Source organism: Vipera berus (assembly GCF_964194415.1).
Source record: "Vipera berus genome assembly, chromosome: 5".
NCBI classification, from domain to species: Eukaryota; Metazoa; Chordata; class Lepidosauria; order Squamata; family Viperidae; genus Vipera; species Vipera berus.
In genome coordinates this window covers 529,854-550,629 of record NC_138207.1, presented here as the reverse complement: position 1 = coordinate 550,629, position 20,776 = coordinate 529,854, and the positions used below count along the sequence as shown (strand labels likewise).

Genomic DNA, 20,776 nt, shown 5'->3' with positions numbered 1-20,776 from the left:
AGCGCCCCCTCCCTGCTCAGATCCTCTGCCCCAAGACTCCTCTCCTTCGAGGGCGTGAGAGTGGGCACCGCCTGGTGCAGAACCTCAACTCAGGGCCCCCCTCGGCACCCCCGCCCACCTCTTCTCGGCGCTCTGCCTGCGGCCCACCTGATCAGCTCCGGCACGCACTGGATGGTGGGCACCTTGGAGGTGAAGGAGGAAGCCACCGAGGCGTCCTGCTGGGAGAGGGAGATCCCTGCGTGGGCTTCCTTCAGCGCCTGGAAGGGAAGGAGAAGCCGCACTCGGCACCAGGCCAGCCGGGAGGATCCAAGAGGCCGTTCCTCACCGGGTGCCGCTCAGGTGAATTAACCCCAAAGGAGACTGGAAAAGCCACAAGTCCTGTAATCTATCAAGAGGTGGGGGAGGGGAGAGCGGGGGGGGGAAGAGCGGGAGGGAGGACAGAGGGGAGATGGGGGAGGGGAAGGAGTACAGGGCCTCCCCAATCAAGGAAAAGATGGAATGGACTGGAGAGCTTTTCCAAAGAGGGGCAGAGGCTCCTGGACGGAACAGCCAAGATTCAAGTGAGAATTAACTGGTGGTTTCACCCAGCGGCCTCTCATTGTTTTGTGAAGATGCCCAGCCTGCTTGCCTTCGCCCCCACCCCGAGCGTGGCCGGGGAGAGCCAGCCCTGTCGGCCCAGTGATCCCCAAAGGGTGCCACCATTCAAGGGGGCGAGTCTGCTCTGCCCCTGCCCGTCGGCCAGGCAGACTCGTGCCGCCCTGCTTGGCAGCGGTGGAAGACTCACCCCACAGTCGTTGGCTCCGTCTCCACACATGCCCACGTAGTAGCTGGAAGACAGGAGAAAGCCCCCCCCCTTCCATCAGTCCCGGCGAGCCCGGCAGCTGCTCCCCTTTCTGCCCAATTCCCTTTCAGGGGCCCCCAGGGCCCCCCACTCACTCCAGCTGCTGGAACTGTTGCACCAGGTGGGCCTTCTGAGCAGGAGACATCCGGGCAAAGACGGTCCCGTTCAGGAGCAGCTGCGGGAGAGAGCCGTGGCTTCACAGGGGGCCACAGGGAGGAGCAAGGGGGCCGGGCAAGCCCTTTCCCCTCCGGGCTGGGGTCTCCGCACTCACCTGCGGGAGGAGCTGCCCAAAGTGCTGGCTGAAGACCTCGTAGGAGCCGCCACTGAGGCAGAAGTGGAAGCCACGGTCCCCGGCGGGCGGAGGGTCCACAACCACCACCTGCAAAGGAGGAAGGGGGAAGCGTGGGGGGAGCATCAGACAAACGGGACCGTTCAGTAAGCAAGGAAGGTGGCCCTGCAGCGCAGGACGGGGGCTGTGGCTACCTCTCCTCAGAGCAGCTGCTTGTTCCCAGAGCCTTCTTCTCTGCAGACGACCGAAAGGCAGGAAGCAGGCTGAGATCTGAGTTTCTGCTTATGCATGTGTCATTTTCCCTCTTGGCCGAAATGTACAAATACCTCTTTGGTTGCAGGGGGTGTCTCCCGCTCCTCCAGCACTGCTCTCTCGATCATAAACCCTGCAGGTTGTTCCCTCTGGGCCCTGTCTTTTGATGCCCAGAGGGTGCATCCCAACCGAGTCTGGAGGGCACGGGGGGGGGGCAACCACTGAGAGGTTTGCCCAGCTGCTCCTGCCCCTCCCTCTCTCCTGCCCCTCCCTCTCACCTCTGGTCTGCTGCTGCCTTCCTGGCTGGGCTCCTCCAGCTCTTGCCAGCTGACGGAGGCCGAGGGCTGGCCCAGCTGGGCACCGGCTTCCACCAGGATCACCCGGCTGCCCTGGGGGATCATGCCCGCGTTTCTGGCCACGGTGATCGCAGTCTGGAGGTTGTCACCTGGGAAGTCAAGAAGCGGCATCGCCAACCGGTCCTGGAGCTTGGGGGGAGGGGGGAGTCCAGGGCCCAACCCCAAGCCTCGTCTTCAGCAGTTGGGCCAGCAACGCTGGGCAGAAGGGCACCCCTTGGGTGCCAGAGGGAGGCCCGCCACCCCTTTCCTCGCACAGAAGGCGATGCCTCTGCCAGCACCAGAGTTTTGCTACCCCAAAGTTCCCATCAGTCATTGCAACATCCCCCATGGGACTCCCTTGGTCCTCAGGCAGTCGCGAAGGAAGGGAAGCATGGGATATGTGGTGGTAAAGAAAGAAAACCCTCTAGGAAGAGATGTGAAGGGGATCCTGGCAGAGGTATCCCTGCTCAGGGGGTCTGGTTTTGAGACTCACTGGAAGCCCCTCCCCCCCAGACGTACCCCAGCATCCCGGAATCACAAACCAGGATCCTGCGAAGGATGCTGGGTGGACGGTCTCCCCGGCAACAGAGCCAGGGGCTGCTCCGGCTTCCGGCTGCCTGGCCCAGAAGGCGGACTCACCCGTGACCATCACGCTCCGGATGCGGGCCTGGCTGAGCTCCTGCAGGGCTGGCCTGCTCTCGCTCTTCAGGCGGTTCTCTATGACCAGCAGGCCCAGGAAGGTCAGGCCGGACTCCACCTCCTCCCTGGACAGAGGAGAGGGAGGGGGGAGGGGTGACAGGAGGGTCCTCCCCCCCCAGAAAGCTCCTGTCCCCCCAAGCAACCGAGCGAGGTGGCCTGAGGTCAGGGTCTCTCCTCAGGGCTGGCCGTCCTCCCCGGCGGAAGATGGGGCAGCCACACTCCGGCAATGCTTGGGAAGCCAGGCAGGGCTGGGCTGCCTCGAGGGCCCGCTCCCCGGCCGCCCCTGTGCCGCCTGCTGGGCCCCCCAGCCCCTTACCTGCTCAGGGAGGCAACCGGCCTTCCCTCCTGCAGAGGCTTGTGGGCCAGTGCAATGACTCGGAAGCCCTGGGAAGTGCAGCCCTGGAGCTGGCGGCCAAAGCTGGGGGGCACTGGGGAAGGGGGAGACAGTCAGGCCCGGGAAGAGCAAGCAAGGACCCCACCCCCATGCAATTGTAAGGAAGACCCCGTGTCCCAGCCAAGACCAGGGGCAGGCCTTGAACCCTCTGCACCGCTCCCTCTGGACCCTCGCACAAACTGGGGGTCCCACCAAGAAAGCCCCTCCCCACCACCGCTCAGACCCTCCAGAGCTCAGAGCCCCCCTCCGCCCCAACTGCTAGCCGGAGCACAGCCTCAGAAGAACAGAGTTGGAAGGGACCTTGGAGGTCTTCTAGTCCAGCCCCTTGCTCAAGCAGGAGATCCTATACTAATTTCAGACAACTGGCAGTCCGGTCTCTCCTTGAAAGCCTCCAGTGATGGAGCACCCACAACTTCTGGTGTCAAGCAGTTCCACCGGTTAATTGTTCTGTCAGGAAGTTTCTCCTTAATTCCAGGTTGCTTCTTTCCTTGGTGAGTTCCCATCCGTTGCTTCTTGTCCTGCCCTCTGGTGCTTTGGAGAACAGATTGACACCCCCTCCCCTGCTTTTCTTTGTGGCAGCCCCTCAGATACTGGAAGACGGCTATTCTGGCTCCCTCTGCAGCCCCCATTGCTGTCCAGCCCAACCGGGCACAGTGGGCAGAAGGTGGGGCAGGGCAATGCCAGCTGAGGACTCACCTGTCTCTGGCTGGCAGAAACTGGCCACCATCTCTGGAGCGCCCTTCATGAAGACCTGGCCGTCCCCGGGGACCTCCTGGGCCACCACGGTCATCCGTTGCAGGGTTGAAGAGAAGGGGAACTGCCGAAGGACCGCCAGGCCCTTCACGGGCACCTAGGAGAAAGGCAGAAGCTGAGCCGGCCGCCCAAACCCAAGAAGGAGAGAGGGAGGCCTTGCCCTGCACGCGCGGCCATTCCTGGCCTGTCCGAATAACGCAGAATGGGATGGTGGGACATTGACAGGTCAGTGGTTATGGCAGGGGTCTTCCAACGTGGCCCTTTGAGGACTTGTGGACTTCAACTCCCAGAATTCCTCAGCCAGGCACGTTGGGGGGGGGCTTTCTTGGTGCGAGGGTCCAGAGGGAGCGGTGCAGAGGGTTCAAGGCCTGCCCCTGGTCTTGGCTGGGACACGGGGTCTTCCTTACAATTGCATGGGGGTGGGGTCCTTGCTTGCTCTTCCCGGGGCCTGACTGTCTCCCCCTCCCCCAGTGCCCCCCAGCTTTGACCGTGAGCTCCAGGCCACATTGGAAGACCCCTGGGTTATGGGGACCCTAACCTTTTTAGTAGACTGGCCAAGAATGGGGTTTACTGGATGGCCCCAAGTCATGTGACCCAGCCCCAAATCAGCTGTTGGCATCCCAGCTCCCCAGTTCTGCTCTCCCTCTGCCCACTGGGTAACAACTCTGCCTGGTCAGAGGTGGGAACCAGACGGAGGCTTTGGCCCCCTCCCCTTGCTCAAAGGAGACCCCATCGGTCTGGCAGGGGATTTGGCCAAAGCTTTGGGTAGATACCCAAGTGGCAGAAGATCCACGCTGGTGTCCCTGAGCACCAAGAGTGGATCCACTGAAGGCCCCAAAATCGCTCGCTCAACCGCTTGGACCGTAAGCGTCAAGCAGACACAGCTGGCACCCATTGCCCACCTTGACAGAGCCAAGAGAAAGCCGTTCAGGACTTCCTGTTCTCAACCACTCCCAGGCGGTGGGCAAGATCAGACCGAATGGCGCCCAGGCTTGGTCCCTGGGTGCCGCCAGAGGCCCCTCGGATCCCTGCTTGCGTGCAGGCCCCCCTCTCTGGGCCGGGACATGGGCAAAATGCCAGGTAGATGCCAGTTTGAACAGATTTATAAGTAAAGGCACCAAGGGAGAGAAGAGATTCTTTTCTCTGCTCAGGGCTGACCAAAGGTGCCGGGCAGTTACCTCCGCAGCTTCAGGTCCTGGTCTGACCATCAGAACACTCGCTGGTCCTCCTTCCCACCCAACGGAGTCCACCAGTTCCTGTGGTTTTAAGCGGAAGGAAAGGTTACATCGGAGCAGGAGGGGTGGGCCTTACGCTCTTCTGAAAGGTGGACGGGGGTTGTGTCGACAAGAGGAGCCACAGAGCTTCAAGAAATAGGCTGTTCCGGTAAGGTCAGACGTGGGGAAAAGAAACCTGTGCCTGTCGGTAGCCATAGGGCAGGGGTGGGCAACTATGGCCCCTTTATGACCGGTGGACTTCAACTCCCAGAATTCCCGAGCCAGCCAAAGGAGGTACATCGCGACATCATCAACATCCAATGAGGCAATGATGTCATTCATGTCATCTGAGTGGTGGCATCCCCACCTAGGTGGCCTCCCTGGGGCTTCAGCCAGATCCCCCCTGTGGGTCTTGAACTAATGGGGAAGCCAACAGCATGGACTCGGGGAAGAGACACGGTGGCTGCACAGGGGTGAAAGGGGTAAATTGGCATTGAGTTTGGCCGGAGGAAAGGGGGCGCCCCAAGGATGTCACCGGGAAGCAGCCCGCAGACCGGGCTCCCCTCTCAGTTCACACACCCAGACTTCCTCCAACAGGACCAATCCCAGATTTAGTCTAATTCCAAAAGAACAACATGGAGCTTCACCCAGTGAGTTGCCTCAAACATCTTGAGGTCCAGCGGATCCCCCTGAATCTTCCCGTCCAGGACCATCAAGGAATGGCAGCAGGCCATGGCTGCGTACGCCGGGCCCCAGGACATCGGCGGGCCAGAAGAGAAGCGATGGACCTCCTGGAAGCTGGGGTGGAGACAATCAGTCACACACTTTTACACAAGCTGCCTTAGATGACCCACAGAGGCAAGAAACTGACCACCATTGAAGGCATGCTTAGTTGCCTTGAGTTTTGAGCCTCTGAGTCTCCCTAGAAATTGTGTTTCAGCTCTTGCTATTTTTCTACAAGACCTGTGCCCCTCCACACACACACACCCCAGTGCTTTGCAAGCATTGTTGTGCCCTCATTCTGAAATGGAAAACCCTGGGTGGCGAGTCTAGCTGCTTGGAGAACCCTCCAGGAGGCAAGGAGATCTTGTGAACATCTGATGGAACACAGCAAAAACCCTCCTGGATTTAGCAAGGTGAAGCGGTTCTGGAACCTACCTGGAGCTCCTGAGGAAGAGGAGCAAGATCCACCTTCTGGGGAGATGAAGACCTTATGATGGGGTTTCACACAAGTGAATTTCTGAGGTGCAAGGTAGATGCCCTCAACTGAACCTTGGCTTCATGGACATCTCGGTCCACGATTTGGGCAGTAACACTGTGGTTGCTTTTCACTGCCTTCTTCTGGGTGATTTTGGACTTTCTAGTCTAGCATCAGCAGATGGCAGCCCCGTCACCCATTCAAGTGCTAACCAGGCCTGAGCCTGCTTAGCTTCCATCTCAGATAAGATTGCTCAGAAGTTGCCCTCTGCAGAGACTCTGGATTTCAGAGAGACGTCAAGTGGGTAGCAGGTTCAGGACATTTATAGTTACCCAGGTTCCAACATTGGCTAGAGTCCCAGGGGTAGGCAACCTTGGCTCTTTTATGACTGGTGGACTTCAACTCCCAGAATTCCTGAGCCAGCATGGGGAAACTATGGCCCCCTCATGACTCGTGGACTTCAACTCTCAGAATTTCTGAACCAGCATGGCTCAGCTTGGAAACCTCTCCCTTTCCCCTCAGCATGGCTGGCTCAGGAATTCTGGGAGTTGAAGTCCATGAGTCATAAAAGAGCCAAGGTTGCCTACCCCTGGACTAGACAAGTTTACTGCTTATGACCATTTGTTTACCAACTTTGTGAACTTATGGCAGCACTGAAAAAGGCCGTTTGCCTATGACTTCGGCTGTAGCATCCCCAGGGTCACATGATCTCAGTTTGAGGATATGGCACTCAGGATGCATTCATGTTGGCTGCAGCATCCCCGGGGTCACGTGACCTCCACTTGTAACCTTCCTGGCGGGTTTCCAACAAACCAAGCCAATGGGGAAATCTTGATTCACTTAACAACCGCTGCAAAAACAGTTTTATAATTGGGCGTGACTCAACTGGGGATAATCTGAACAATGGGAGCCAATATTTCCATTCCTGAGCAATGTGATTGTTCCACTGCATCGCTTAGCAATGGAAATTCTTATGACCCCGTTGTGGTACGTTCCACTTCTCAAATATATCAACCGATTTTTTTAAATAAAAAAAGAAATGCGGGAGAGCAGAAATCCAGAGCTGGGTACCTCTTTCCTTCAGCCAAGACGATGCCCCAGAGGTCCAACCCGTCTTCCGTGAGGGTGCCCGTCTGCCAGGGGGGCCGCCAGGTGCCCGGGTCAAGGCAAGGAGGAAACAGGAAGGCAGAGTCAGGGAACAGGGCAAAGGTGCTTCGTGTGCCCTCCAGCCCTCCTGAGCTTTCCAACCTAATATTTGCACCACGTGGATGGGCGACCTTGCGGGAGGCTCTGGAAGCTGTTAGCGCAACAGGTGCAGAAGAAGCAGGCGCAAAGGCCAGGGGTGGGAGAGCACGGGAAAAGCACTCAGAGTGGCTCCCCCCTACTCAGGTCAAGGGGTAGAAAAGGGAGGGGAGACTTGCAAGGTGACTGGAGACTGCCTCCATAAAGATGGCTCTCCTCTTCCTGTGGAGTTGGTTTCCTGCTCTGCCTCCTTTGAACGGCTGGCAGGTCTTACGGGTTGGCTGTGATGGGAAATGTAGTTTGACAGCCCTGACTGTCCTTTGGAAGGACGGACTCTGAAGCTGAAGCTCAAATACTTTGGCTACCAAATGAGGACATGTGGGAGAAGACCCCGATGTTGGGAAAGACGGAAGGCCAAAGGAGGGCAGAGGTGAGATGGCTAGGTAGGGTCATCGACCCAACAAAGGTGAATTTGGGGAAACTCCAAGAGAGAGTGAAGGAAGGACAGGGGTCCCGGCATGCTGTGATCCATGGGGTCACAAAAAGTCTGGCATGACTTAGTGACTGAACAACCACCTGGAGGACAGCACTGATCGAAGCCTTCCAGATCAAAATCGGCACCCCAAGGGCCCATTGGGACCCCTTGGTAATTATACTGTGCCGCATAACGTGTGCTCTCCCCCAGTTTAACAAACTCCAAACAGTTCTCATGAAATCTTAAAACATAATTCCCTAAAAGTGTCCAATTTAAGTGGTTAGATTATTTTTAAAAAGTCTTGGGCAATTCCTTAAGCAGAAAGCTCTGGTCTTCTTTTTGACTTCAACTCTTCACAGGGTGTGGAGAGAATTGGTGTGTAATCTGGGGGGCCTCCTGGGGCCCTGAGCTGCTCCCCAAAGACAGTAGCCAGCTATGGCCAGGGGGGGGTCTTTGCGCAGACTGCCCTCATGCACCAATTGGGTCTGTTCCTAGCCTGGGGTCTCTGCTCACCAACAATCACACTTCAGTGCAATGCATTCTACATGGGGCTGCCCTTGAAGACTGCTCAGAAGCTGTGGCAAAACATGGCAATTTGTGCAATCTTGAGTGTAATTGCGTAGTTTGGCATGCATCGGCATTAGTGTTCTTGTGGAGCAATTCAAGATGAGGGTTACCATCTACTATATAAAGCACTTCAGGGCAGGGGAGCAGGTGACCTCATGTCACCAGGCTGCCTCAGCCACCAGCTCAGGTTCTGCACATGAGCAGTTTGGTCAGCAAAATGAGTTGACAACACATCTCAGCAGCCTCAAAAGGCATCACCCCTCTCGTCTTTCCTAAATGGTTACTCTCCTTCTCTGAAAGATAGGAAATCAGGAGTGTGTCCAGTCAGTTCAAATGAATATAGGTTTATTGTATACTAAAGTTCTCTACAAGAGTCTGAACTACTAATGGTCAAAGCAAGTGGGCGGCAGAGAAGAGTCCAGAGAATTCAAGGAGGGCTGGACTTAGATCTCCTGTGACCCCGAAGGGACTCAAGAGTGATGACGCGTTTGACACTTCCCTCCCTCGGGCTCAGCCTGGTCATCTCCTCCTTAGACAGGGCCACTGGGTGACAAAGAGTCTTCCCGACCAGTTCGCCATCCTTCCTACCACTAAGCCAAGGATTGAAGAACTTTGACTCACAAGCCTTCAGAATTGTTGATACCCAGCATCCTGTTGTCATCCACTGCATTTGTCTCCCAGCACCGTCAAGCTGAAATTCGTAGCTCCCTTGAGAATGAAAACACTCACCTTGTCGAAGCAGATGAGGTTCAGCTGGCCACATACGTTAATCCTCTGGGGACTGATGCAAAAAATCCCCTTTTTCTTCAGCCTCCTCTGGGTGTAGATGATCCCCGTGGTCAGAGCAGCAGGCAGAGCTGGCGGCACGGCGATGGTGATGACGTCCAGGGCTTTCTTCACCACCTCGCCTGCCTCTTGCTAAGGGACAGGTGGAAGTAAGGAGGGTGGCAGTCAGCAAGGTCAGGCAGAGAAGCCGTGCCTAGATGCCAGTGGAGGTGGGTGCTCAAGCAGCTTTCATCCCCCTGCCAGGGAAATCCTTGACAAGTCATCTTGCAGGGAAGACCAAGGAGGCAACCAGCTGCCTTCCAGATGTTTTGGACTATAACTTTCCTCTGCCCAAGCCAGCCTGGCCAATAACATGCAATTGTGGGAATGGTCGTTTGAAACATCCAAAGGTCACAGGTGAATTGGCCGAGAGAACCAAAAACGGATGGATCCAATCAATGTCTCACACTAGAATCAGGATGGATGGATGGTTGGATGGATGGATGTGTTTGTTTATTTATTATGGGTGCCTTTGGGTCGATTCCTGGTGTCGTGGAAAAACCAGCCCTGCAATTTTCCTGGCAAATTTGAAAGTGGAACACAGCTCTGGGTCACTAATAACAATAATAAAATCAATAAAAAATAATAAAAAATCAAGATGAATCAGGCACCTTACACCCATTCATCTGTACAGTTCCTCAGGCATCAACTTGACTGGAAGGCTTTGATGGCTTTCTAGAAGATTTAAGAGGGCCTAGCAGATCTCAAGGGGAAAATGGCTCCAGTGGGCGGGGGCTACTATGGAAAGGGCCCCCTTCTCAGGTCCCACTAGATGGCAAATTTAAGGGAAGGGGTCTGCAGTGCCTCCTCTTTATCCAATCTGGTGGATAGACCTTAGCCTTTATCTAGATCCTTCTAGACCAGGGGTGCCCAAGCTTGTCCACTTTTAAGACTTGTGGACTTCAACTCCCAGAATTTCCCAGCCAACTTCAACTTCCTGGGAGTTGAAGTCTACAACTCTTAAAATAGCCAAGGTTGGATACCCCTGTTCTAGACTAAAGCTATGATAACTGCAGCACTTATGGATTCTGAACCGTTGCTTGAACCGTGGATTTGTATGTAGAGCCACCAGCAGGATTAACCGAGCAAGGAAGGGGCTTCCACATATGCCCCCTCCAGAAGCCCCGGGGCAGCCTCTGCCATGCCCCCTGTTGCTCACCCCATTGATTACAAAGACACAGACAGCGTAGACCATTCCGATGCCAGCCATCACGACGAGACACAAGAGAAACTGCATGGCATCTCGGTAGAGGCGGAAGTTCATCGGCTTGGGATACAGGATGGACCTCACCAGGTCTCCCTTGGCTGTGTTGAAACCTGAGGTGGTGAAGAAGAGAGAGGAGCAGCTACGGTTAGATACCTCCCAAGGATGGGGGAGGGGTAAGGGAAGACAGGTTGGGCTTACAGGTTTATTGCTCGGTTCCTGCAGAGCCTAGCGGGGAGACAAGGTGGAGGAAGAGGAAGGTAGCAGATCAGAGACCAGACTGAAGGACAGATTTTCCCAGCCTTTTACAGGTGCTGGACATGACTCATAGCTACCTCACGAGTTTGAAACTTCCCAAGCCACTGCAGGGTCACTCTGGACATCTGTGGCTGAAGGCCACTTCAGAAGACACCTGGAGGAGGGTTGGATGTCCAGAGCAAGACCCTGAATGCCCCCCACATCCTGACCGAATGGATGCCAGAATCAGGCCGTTTAATGAAGGGAGTGAAGAGGGGATCCCTTCCAGAAGAGTCCAGGTTTTGGGGGGGAGGGGAGCTTTCTGTCCACCTTCCACTGTCCACCGTACACCTTTCTCAGAATACCCCATGCCTGTTCACCCACCGGTCCGCAGCACGACAGCCCTTGCAGGTCCACCATCGTCTCCCCTCGCCTGGATGACGCCCGTCCCGCAGAACAGGAGGTGCCTCTTGCTGTCCTCGGAGGAGCTGAGATGCCACGGCTGGGCGCTCTTGCAGTCACGGCTCAGGCTGGTCTTGGTGACGGGAAGGCTTTCCCCTGGAGGAGGCAGGAGACGGAGGGTCAGCCCTGCCCCCCCCCACACACACACCCACGACCCCAGGGCAGACAGGCGCGGGAGGAGCCGTCCTCTGTGTGCACGTGTGTGCAGTCATGACATTTTTTTAAATAAAAGTTGGGTTCTCAGGTTGCCCTGCTCTTGACCCACACTCGTGTGTTGAAAGTGGGAAAGCAGAATTATGCAGCAGTGTTTCTGTTGCGACTTTACAGAAACCATGACAGACATGCCTGAGACAGCCAAGCTGAGTGGAGGCAAAAACGGGCCAAATTCACCACCCAGCTGAGGGCCACGTTCTCCTCCTCCAGGAAGCACTTGGGCCTGCTTCCACGTTCAGCCTTTCAGCCCGTAAATCGGTGGACTATTGTCGGGGAGAGTTTGGTGAGTCTTTGGAAGCCAAGGACAGAGAGGCCTTCTCCTCTCCAGGCTCCCCGCCAGCCCGTCAAGGCAGAGGCTGCCCTGGGGAAGACCATGCAAGGCTGCCCTTGCCTGCTCCTGGGCAAACCTGAAGATGATTCCTTGGGATCCTTGGTGCTCTCTGAGCTTGGTGGCTTTCTTGCAGAAATTGCAGTGCACTGATGAGGTTCCCTAGCTGAGTCATGAAACGTCTGCAAGAAAACCACCAAACTCACAATGCAACAAGGATCCTACAGTCCTCCTCCTCCTCCTCCTCCCCACAAACCCCTCTCCCTTCTAGCACTGATGATATTGCCTTGTTGGGTGATGAAACGTCTGCAAGAAAACCACCCAGCTCAGGGAGCAACAAGGACCCCACAGTTCAACCCTGAGCTACAGAGATTCTGTAATGCAAGTTTCCTTCTTTCTATCCAGCAGGTCAGAATTGAGGATCCACTTTTCCTGACCCACATTTTGTTGGTGTTGCTGCTTTTGCTGCTGTGCTTCCTGTCTCCGTACTGTACCAGAATATTTATTTATTTTTTTTACTTTAATTCCATTTATATCCCGCCCTTCTCCGAAGACTCAGGGCGGCTTACAAGCTTAGCAGTAGCCTTCATTCTATGTATATGCCTGCTTATTAGGGCTTTCACACACACACCCAAGCGGCATTATTACAAAGTCAGCTTAATTGCCCCCAACAATCTGGGTCCTCATTTTACCTACCTCGAAAGGATGGAAGGCTGAGTCAACCTTGAGCCTGGTGGGATGCGAACCTGCACTAATTGCAGGCAGCTGGTGTTACTTAAGGAGCCATTAGCCCACTGCTCCACCAAGGCTCATATGTCCACTTTGCCTGATTGCATTTTTATTGTGATTTTGGGGTTATCTACTAAGAATGTTAATAGCATAGGTTCATTCATACGGGTCACCTATAATACATTGTATACTAAAATGACAAAAAGAGTAAAGGACGTGACCATATTCCTGTAGGGGAAGGAGTGGCAGAACCTGGCCGGGGGAAGGGGGTGGAGTTAAAAGAGGGGTCCGCCTAGCATCCCTACGTAGCCACAAGCGGACAAAGTCCAACCTCCCTTGACTGCCATTGACCCTTATCTAACTCCTAGCAGGTGCAAATTGTGAGTTGAGAAGATTTCTAGAACATAGAATAATAGATTTGGAAGGGACCCTGGAGGTCTTCTAGTCCAGCCCCCTCCTCAAGTAGGAGGCCCCATATCATTTCTGTTGGAATAACCATGATCTCTGTTCCTATACATGAAGCTGGCTAGTACTTTTCTGGCTAGTTCTTTTCTACCATGGAAAGTCTTCAGTGAACCATGTGTAAGGAAGTAAGCCATAAACCCAGAAAACAAAGAAACCTAGGAGAGAGGCCATTTGGCTACAGCCAGATAAGGGCATAATCACAGTATTCCTTCACACCATTGGCTATTCCATTTAAGGCAAATTCTGACGCCTCCTGCAAATGATTGGTCATTACTGTATTTGAATCTACCTCTAACACCTATGTCCATTTAGGATAGTTTAGAAGAACACATGTGTAACCATGATTGGTCTATTTGAATAACAATAAAATGTGATTGGTTGCTTTTGCTATAAATAAACAAGGTCCACTGCTCCTCGTGGTTGAGTGTCCAGCATCCAGGGTGCATCCCAGGAGCAGCGGGGCCCTTCCCCCGAGAGATCTCTGTGTCCTTCTTTCATGGGCGCCAACCCTGGGCAGGAGCAGCCTCTGCCCAGCTTCACCAGCAGCTAATTTCTCAACCCGGCTGCAGCAGCAAGCAGCAGGTTCCCAGCACATTTCAGACAAAAGTTTGTCTTGTCTCTTTTGGAAAGCCTCCAGTCATGGAGCACCCAAAAAGTCTGGTTAATTAGGCAGAGGCTTTTAACAATAAACCCCCTCAACTGAACTTTCACTTGTGGACCTGTTCTTGGGGGACGGGGAGAGCCATCCAACTGGCACCGCTCACCCGTCAGCATGCCTTCATCCACAATGCACTGGCCACTGAGCAGGAGGGCATCGCAGGGCAGCAGGCTTTTGCCCTCGTCCAGGATCAGGGTGTCTCCGGGCACCAAATGGCGGGATTCCACCTCCTGGGTGCCTGTCAGAAAAAAAGAGGGTCTTTGGGGGGGGGCCTCTGCAGTCTTGCTGCAACGGCAGGCAGCATTCGTGTTGTGGCCTTTCGGGTCTCCCCCAACTGGGGCTAAGCCCAAGGAAGGCCGTGCTTTGCCTCCTTCGCCGGCTCTACCAGGCCGTCTGTGGTCCCATTCTAGCTGGACAGCTTAGCTCCTGCCTTTGAGGTGCTGCTCCTCACGCAGGAATGGGGCCCCCCGAAGCTGCTGCCTCTTCCGGGTAGGCCACTCGCCCGCAGCTCTGCAGCTGATGAGGGGTCTAGAAAGTTCCGGTTCTTGCCCCATGCCTCCTTGTTACACATTGCATGTTATGTGCTACGAATGTATAACAAATACGATACACAATGTATAGTACGTTAGAATAATGCATGAGCACAGGATACAAGCATATCTAGCCGTTTCATGAACCCACCGGGAAACCCACATCGCTGGAATGTTTGTATCGCTGATGCTGGATGTGTGTTATGAGTGAATTGTTGCTGATGATACCAAGTGGGACCTTAGTGGGTGCAAGGAATGCAATGGACGGCATTTTTTCACGGAGTCACGGAACAGGGAGTGAGAATGTGCAGTCCCTGACGTGACCGGGTCAAGATACACACGAATTCTGAGTAACCAAGCTGGGTATGGAGAGAAGCCTGGAATGAACCCAGAACTCCGAAGTGGGAGACGACACTTGTTGGCGCAGGGCATGCCCTGAGAGTGTATGTGAGTATTGTGTGAATGTGTAGCTGTCAACCGTCCCATTGGCATATGCAGAAGAAGAAACTCCTGGGACATAATTTTACAAGCGTGTAACTTTACTGATAGGCACAGAAGCAGCAAAGACGATTCTAAAGGTTCCCATGGGAAGCGCCGTAAGTGAATTCCCCTTTTACCCATTAGCCCCCCCACACACACACACACACTGTCCATTGTCCACCCATCCAACACATCCTTTGTGTTTTGAGAAACAGTCTGCGCTGTTCAAAAAGTTCTCATCACATAATATTGAAGTGTAGGAACTTTTTCAGGCTGGGCCGGCTGGCTTGGATCCCTCGGCCCCTCCCAACCGCCCCCCCCCGGGAATTCCACACCCCCCCCCTTCTGTTTTGGTTGTCAAGCTGCAAGAAGAATTGCAAAATCTGAGTCAGCCTTGACAGTACCCTAGTTGGACAACAATACTTACAGCAGCTTGAGTAGCCTCGTTGGGCATCGTTATTTGTATAGCCTCGTTGGGTACAGCTGATTATAGTAAGCTAACTTTGAAATTAGACAAGCAATACATATATGCTGTATGTGTATAAATATAAAGGAACTGATTAAGCTTAATTGCACGCTTACCTTGCTCTTTATCTGAACAAGGCAAGAATAAACTCTATTTTGGGAAACTCTACTTTGAGTGGTTTGAACTCAATTTTGTAACACCCTCAGGGCTCTCCCTGGTCCCTGGCTCAGACACAGACAAAGTGGACAACGGAGTCCTCTTGGGCTGCCTTACCTGTCTCTTTGCTGAACACCTTGACCAGGACACTATTATGGGATTCCACCAGCTGGTGCAACTTCACAGATTGCTGCATGGAAGGAAAGGGAGAATCGGATCAGGAAAGAGGGGGACTTGCCAACCGGTGGGCAGGTGGGCAAGGTGCTAGAAAGGTGCCAGCAGCTAACATGGAATGGTCTATTGGAATATCCTGGAGAGATCAGAGAGTAAATGAAAACAATAATGTTTTTATTATTAAGACTTTTTAGATAAACAATGTTTGCATTTTGTTTGATCTGTCTCATTTATCAGAACCATGACACAGAGGAGGAAGAGGTGCAGCCATATAAGAGACACCCCAGCCCACAGAAGGAATGGCATGTGGGAAGCATCTGCGAAGGGATCTTCCTGAGTTCCTGGAAAATAAAGGCAAGGAAAGTGGGGGTAGGGGTAGGGATAAAGGTAGGGGAAAGGGGAGGAGGGAGGAGGGAGGAGGGAGGAGGGAGGAGGGAGGAGGGAGGAGGGAGGAGGGAGGGAGGAGAAGAAGAAGGGAGGAGAGAAGAGGGAGGAGGGAGGAGGGAGGAGGGAGGAGGGAGGAGGGAGGGAGGAGAAGAAGAAGGGAGGAGAGAAGAGGGAGGAGGGAGGAGGGAGGAGGGAGGAGGGAGGAGGGAGGAGGGAGGAGGGAGGAGGGAGGAGGGAGGAGGGAGGAGGGAGGAGGGAGGAGGGAGGAGGGAGGAGGGGGAGAAGGAGGAGGAAGAGGAGGAAGGAGGAGGGGGAGGGGGGAGGGGGAGGGGGAGGGGGAGGGGGAGGAGGAGGAGGAGAAGGAGAAGGAGAAGGAGAAGGAGAAGGAGAAGGAGGAGAAGAGGAAGAAGAAGAAGAAGAAGAAGAAGAAGAAGAAGAAGAAGAAGAAGAAGAAGAAGAAGAAGAAGAAGAAGAAGAAGAAGAAGAAGAAGAAGAAGAAGAAGAAGAAGAAGAAGGAGGAGGAGGCAGCCTTGAATTGGCTTTCAACCTCCAGGTCTGGTGAAGTTCACACCTTGCCTTCTTCAAGGTTCACTCGTGCTGCTTTGTCTCTTAGAATTTCCTGGTAAACCCAGGGTCTCTCCAGGATCTTTGGAGCAATTTTGTTCAACCCAGGTCACCTCCTGTTCGCAGTAGCCCACCAGGAACTGCCCCACAAATGCCGGGGAACCCCTGGAGCAGCTGGCAACATTCATCCCGAACCAGGAAGCACCTGGCTGCTTCCCCCAAGGCTCCAACCCCACCAGATGATCCGTGCATTTCAGCTGTTGTAAGGCCGGGCAAATCCTGGGCAGCGGCAGCATCAGGGCAGGGCTTGCCAGGAAGATGAGACAGAATGAACCAATTAGCTGCCAATCAATGCCTCAGGCGGGTGATGAGAAGACATTTGGGTGACCAGGGAGGGACCGGGAGGTGCTCACCTTTCTGAGGTCATACACAGTGAGTGAAATGGAAAGGAGGGACATGACGATTATGGCCACAGCATACTCAGTGTAATTCTCTGCAAACCACAGGCAGACGCTGAAGGCTTGGAAGATGTAAAATGGATGGAGCACCTGGGGAAGGGAAGAAGGCACCAGGGGGTTAGGCTAGGTCACCACAAAGCAAAAAAGAGGCTGAGGCTCTGGAAAGAGTGCAGAGAAGAGCAACAAAGATGATTAGGGGGCTGGAGGATAAAACATACGAAGAACCGTTGCAGGAATTGGGTCTGTCTAGAGCAGGGGTCAGCAACCTGAAACAGTGAAAGAGCCACTCGGAACCGGTTCCCTCACAAAAAGAAAAACTGGGAGCCGCAAAAAATGTGTGCGCATGCGCGTACATGCAGAACAGGGTTTGACTGAAGAGTGGAGCCAAGGGGAGATATGCACCTACCCTGCATATTTGAATTGATTGGTTGAACTTTTTTAGTCCCACTTTTTTTTTTTGGACTGCACATGGCAGAGGACTGGGAGCCGCAGGAGATGGCTGAAAGAGCCGCATGTGGCTCCGGAGCCGCGGGTTGCAGACCTGTGGTCTAGAGAAAAGAAGGACTGGGGGTGACATGATAGCTTTCTTCTTATATTTGAGGGTCAGCCACAAAGAAGGGGGAGGGTCAATCTATCCTCCAAAGCATGAGAAGGAAAGACAACGGATGGAAACTCATCAAGGAGAGAAGCAACCTGGAACTAAGGAGGAATTTCCTGACAGTGAGGACAATCAACCAGTGGAACAGAAGTTGCCTCCAGACCTTGTGGATGCTCTGACGGAGCACAATGCTTGACCCCGTGCCTGGCCAAAGGGCAGAGCATCATTTCCCAGGAGGGACAGCCTCCTGTTGCCCCTGCAGCTGTGCCAAAGCCACGTGGACCTCCGACAGCCCCGCCAGCATGGCTGAGTAGAGGGGCTGCGTCCCTCACTTCACATCCTCCCTGTGGCTCAAAGGAGAGGAATTAATTTGGAATCTCTTGGGGCCTTTTTGCAAGCAGAATTTTAATTAAGATTAAATGGCTTGACCGCCTTCAGAAAATCTTCATAGGAATTGCCCAGGGCGGCAGAAACAGGAATTGCTACTCCAGAAAAGACAGAATGTTCTGGCTGAATAAATCCTTTGTTGACTGAGCTGCTAATCTGGCTCTCAAAAAGCGGCAGGAAACGTAGCTTTGCCGTGATTATGCCAGGGATCCTCCGCCTGGCTGCTCAGCCGGCTTGGCACCTATGGAGGCTGTCCCCAGAAGGGAACCTTCTCTGGCTGAGCTGAATTGGTAGGAGCCCCCCTTCTCCCCCCCCCCCCGCCATTACCCACCCAACTTCTCTCGTTCTTTCTCTGGCAATGAGCAGAAAGGTGGCTGGGAGGCCTCAGTGCAGAGATCATCTGAGCCGCTTCAGGGAAGGCGCATCAATCCACAGGGCTGAAAATTCTTTGGCCCCGGTGGTGAGGATGACCACCGCCCAGAAGACTGAGGGTCAACCTATTCCCCAAGGCGCCAGAGGGCAGGACAAGAAGCAGCAGATGGAAACTCATCAAGGAGAGAAGCAACCCAGAATTAGGGAGAAACTTCCTGACGGTGAGAACGATAAACCGGGGGAACGGCTTCTCTCCAGACGTTGTGGGTGCCTCCATCACGGGAGGTTTTTAAGAAGAGACCGGACAGCCACCTGTCTGGAATGGTAGAGGATCTCCTGTTTGGGCAAGGGGTTGGACTAGAAAACCTCCAAGGTCCCTTTCAACTCTGTTATTCTGTTATTCTGACTTGTGTGTCCATTTTGAGAAGCGGAGGAGCAACGAGCCGTGAGCTCATAAAGTGAACACGATCAGAAGATGCCCCGGGATGTCAGGAACCTCACAGTCTGGAACAGCTGGGCAGGCTAGATCTGGACATTTTAACAGGTCAGGAGCAAAGCTGGTGAAGACAGCAGTCAAATAAACCCTTAGAAATGGGCCATGCTGCAGAAAAACTGCAGGTTGCCCTCTCTAAAGCCGCAAGAGGAGGAAAAAGCTGCTGGTGTGGAGACTTCAAGAAGGCCTCCCCTTGGCAGTTCTAGCAGGCTCCCAGTACTTCCGGCAGCCAAAGGGCGGCTGGGGACGAGGAAGACAAAGTGTTTGCCTGCTGCCAGGTGGACAGTGAACAAAGCCAGACAGGAGACTGTCTCCAAGGAGGAAGCAGCTGCCATTATTTCCTGCCCTCTGAAGAAGGTCCACCGAGGGCCGGTGTGCAGAACCACCAAGGAATGCCTAGGAGGCGTGGGGATGAAAGGGAAGCCCAAGACACGCTCGCAGAACGTGCCAGAGAAGCTCATCCACAGAAAGGGAAGTACCTCCTTGACCAGCAGCTTCCAGATGGGCGTGACGTCAATGTCGATGGCGTTGGGGCCACAGATTTCTCTCCTGTGGACAGGGAAGGGAGAGATGACCTCAGGGTCCCCCTCCAAGGCCAGCACCGAAGCCCTTTCGGACTTTGCAGAGCCCCGGTGCTTGTTTTGCTCCGGGAAGAGGAGACCTGATTTTCCCCAACAGCTCTTCCCCATGCCTGGAGTTGGGCTCGGGGTGGCCTCTGCTGCCAGGTGTGCCTTTGTCTCCTGAAGCAGAGCCCGTCCTTGGAGGGCCTGGAAGGTATCGCCAGGTCCTCCCCAAATGAGAAGTGCCCCCCACCTCTGGGAGCAAGGAGCTGCCCCATAACTTCCTTGATCTACCTGTGTTTTTATACCCCAGCTCTGATTCAAAATGCTGTCCAAGGGGCTGTCAGCAGGTCCCACCTCAAACCTGGTGCTCTCTGAGCTTGGGTGTTTTCTCGCAGATGTTTCATGACCCAAGTAGGTAATATTTCTGGTGAAGTTTCTAGCACTGATGATGTTACTTAACTTGGGTCATGAAACATCTGCAAGAAAACACCCAAGCTCAGAGAGCACCCAGGACCCCACAATTCAACCCTGAGCTACAGAGATTATCTTCTCTTGGTAACGCCTCAGATTACAACACTTCAGTATGAACCTTCAGATTAAAACGCATCAACACAAATAAATAAGTGGAAGGAGCAACTGCAAACCAGCGGAGGCCTGCCGAAGCTGAGCAAGAGGCTCGACACAGGTAGTAGAGAAGGGCCCCCGTGTCTGGAAAAGGCCTTGGCCTGTGAGGGGCACTTGCCTGGGGGGGTGGGGAGATGCTGAGGGGGCTGGGCAGCCAGGCATGGCCATACCACCTCCACAAGCGAGAAACCCACCAGGACACGTCTATGTGGATTCTCGGTGGAGAAACTTCAGGGGGACTGTACTCCCATAAAGGCAACGGCAGACACCCTCCGCCTTGTGGGTGAAGGTGGCCTGGTGGTCCTCATGTGCAAAGAGATTCTCCACACATCGAGCCACAAAAGACCCGTGAACACAAACACGGCTTTCTGCCCAATCAGGCGTGTGCTGGCCCTGCTGAACGGGAATACCTCAGCTCTTGCTCGGGGCTTGTCAGCCCTGCTCCAAACTTGGCATGGATCTCCAGGCAACTGTGGTGGTCCTCCAGGACTCTGAAAAGGAAGAGGGTCCAGCTGGTGGTACACAAGGGAGGGCGGTGTCCTTCGGCCGCGCCTCCTTCCCCAGCGGTCAAAACCGGACTCACCCGACTTTCCGAAACTCTCGAGCAGAGAAGTCCCAGGCGAAACGGATCTTCTGCACCTGGAGGGACCGCACCTGTGGTGGCAAGCAAGGACAGCAGGCATGGTGAGGGGACGGGGGTCACCGCTGCTGCCAGGCCTGGAAGGGGCACCACGCCACGTGCCGAGCCTTAGGCTTAAGGAAAAGGCGAACCGGCTGGGTGAGGGGACAGCCCCGGAGAGCTTGAGGGAGGGGAAGAAAAACCATTACAGGTATTCCTCACTTAATGACCACTCAGTTACAATGGACCTCCCCCTTAATGACCGTTCAAAGTTACAACAGACTTGTGGGCATCAGAACCTCAAAAAAAAAAAAAGAAATTCTGATGCCCACAAGTCACGTGATCACATTTGGGCAGATGGCAACCAGCTTGCATTTGTGGCTGATTGCAACTTTCGCCGGTCGTATGAATGAAAAATCTGAAGGGTTATTTTTTTTGTGTCAGTTTCCAGCATTTACTTCCAGTTTCGGGGGGGTGGGGGTGTGTGACCCATTGGGGAAGAAGACAGACTCGTTTAATGCAAAG

At 54.2% G+C, this 20,776-nt stretch overlaps 1 protein-coding gene across 4 annotated transcripts in view; it reads right to left on the bottom strand.

Moving 5' to 3' along the window:
- Positions 1-20,776, bottom strand: part of ATP13A4 (ATPase 13A4) — a 35,853-nt gene that overhangs the window by 6,490 nt on the left and 8,587 nt on the right. Inside the window, exons 4-23 of one of the 4 annotated variants that reach the window (XM_081329411.1) lie at positions 20,216-20,286; positions 20,043-20,123; positions 18,925-18,994; positions 16,551-16,685; positions 15,130-15,202; positions 13,487-13,618; positions 10,910-11,083; positions 10,244-10,401; positions 8,989-9,177; positions 7,047-7,108; positions 5,425-5,575; positions 4,742-4,819; positions 3,507-3,660; positions 2,733-2,844; positions 2,357-2,481; positions 1,661-1,827; positions 1,113-1,220; positions 937-1,016; positions 785-827; positions 148-257 (exon numbers count right to left, since the gene is read on the bottom strand). In XM_081329411.1, coding sequence (XP_081185537.1) covers positions 148-257; positions 785-827; positions 937-1,016; positions 1,113-1,220; positions 1,661-1,827; positions 2,357-2,481; positions 2,733-2,844; positions 3,507-3,660; positions 4,742-4,819; positions 5,425-5,575; positions 7,047-7,108; positions 8,989-9,177; positions 10,244-10,401; positions 10,910-11,083; positions 13,487-13,618; positions 15,130-15,202; positions 16,551-16,685; positions 18,925-18,994; positions 20,043-20,123; positions 20,216-20,286 — 2,273 coding nt within the window. The remainder of the gene's footprint in view (positions 1-147; positions 258-784; positions 828-936; positions 1,017-1,112; positions 1,221-1,660; positions 1,828-2,356; positions 2,482-2,732; positions 2,845-3,506; positions 3,661-4,741; positions 4,820-5,424; positions 5,576-7,046; positions 7,109-8,988; positions 9,178-10,243; positions 10,402-10,909; positions 11,084-13,486; positions 13,619-15,129; positions 15,203-16,550; positions 16,686-18,924; positions 18,995-20,042; positions 20,124-20,215; positions 20,287-20,776) is intronic. The other 3 variants (XM_081329412.1, XM_081329413.1, XM_081329414.1) reach the window with 3 other exon arrangements.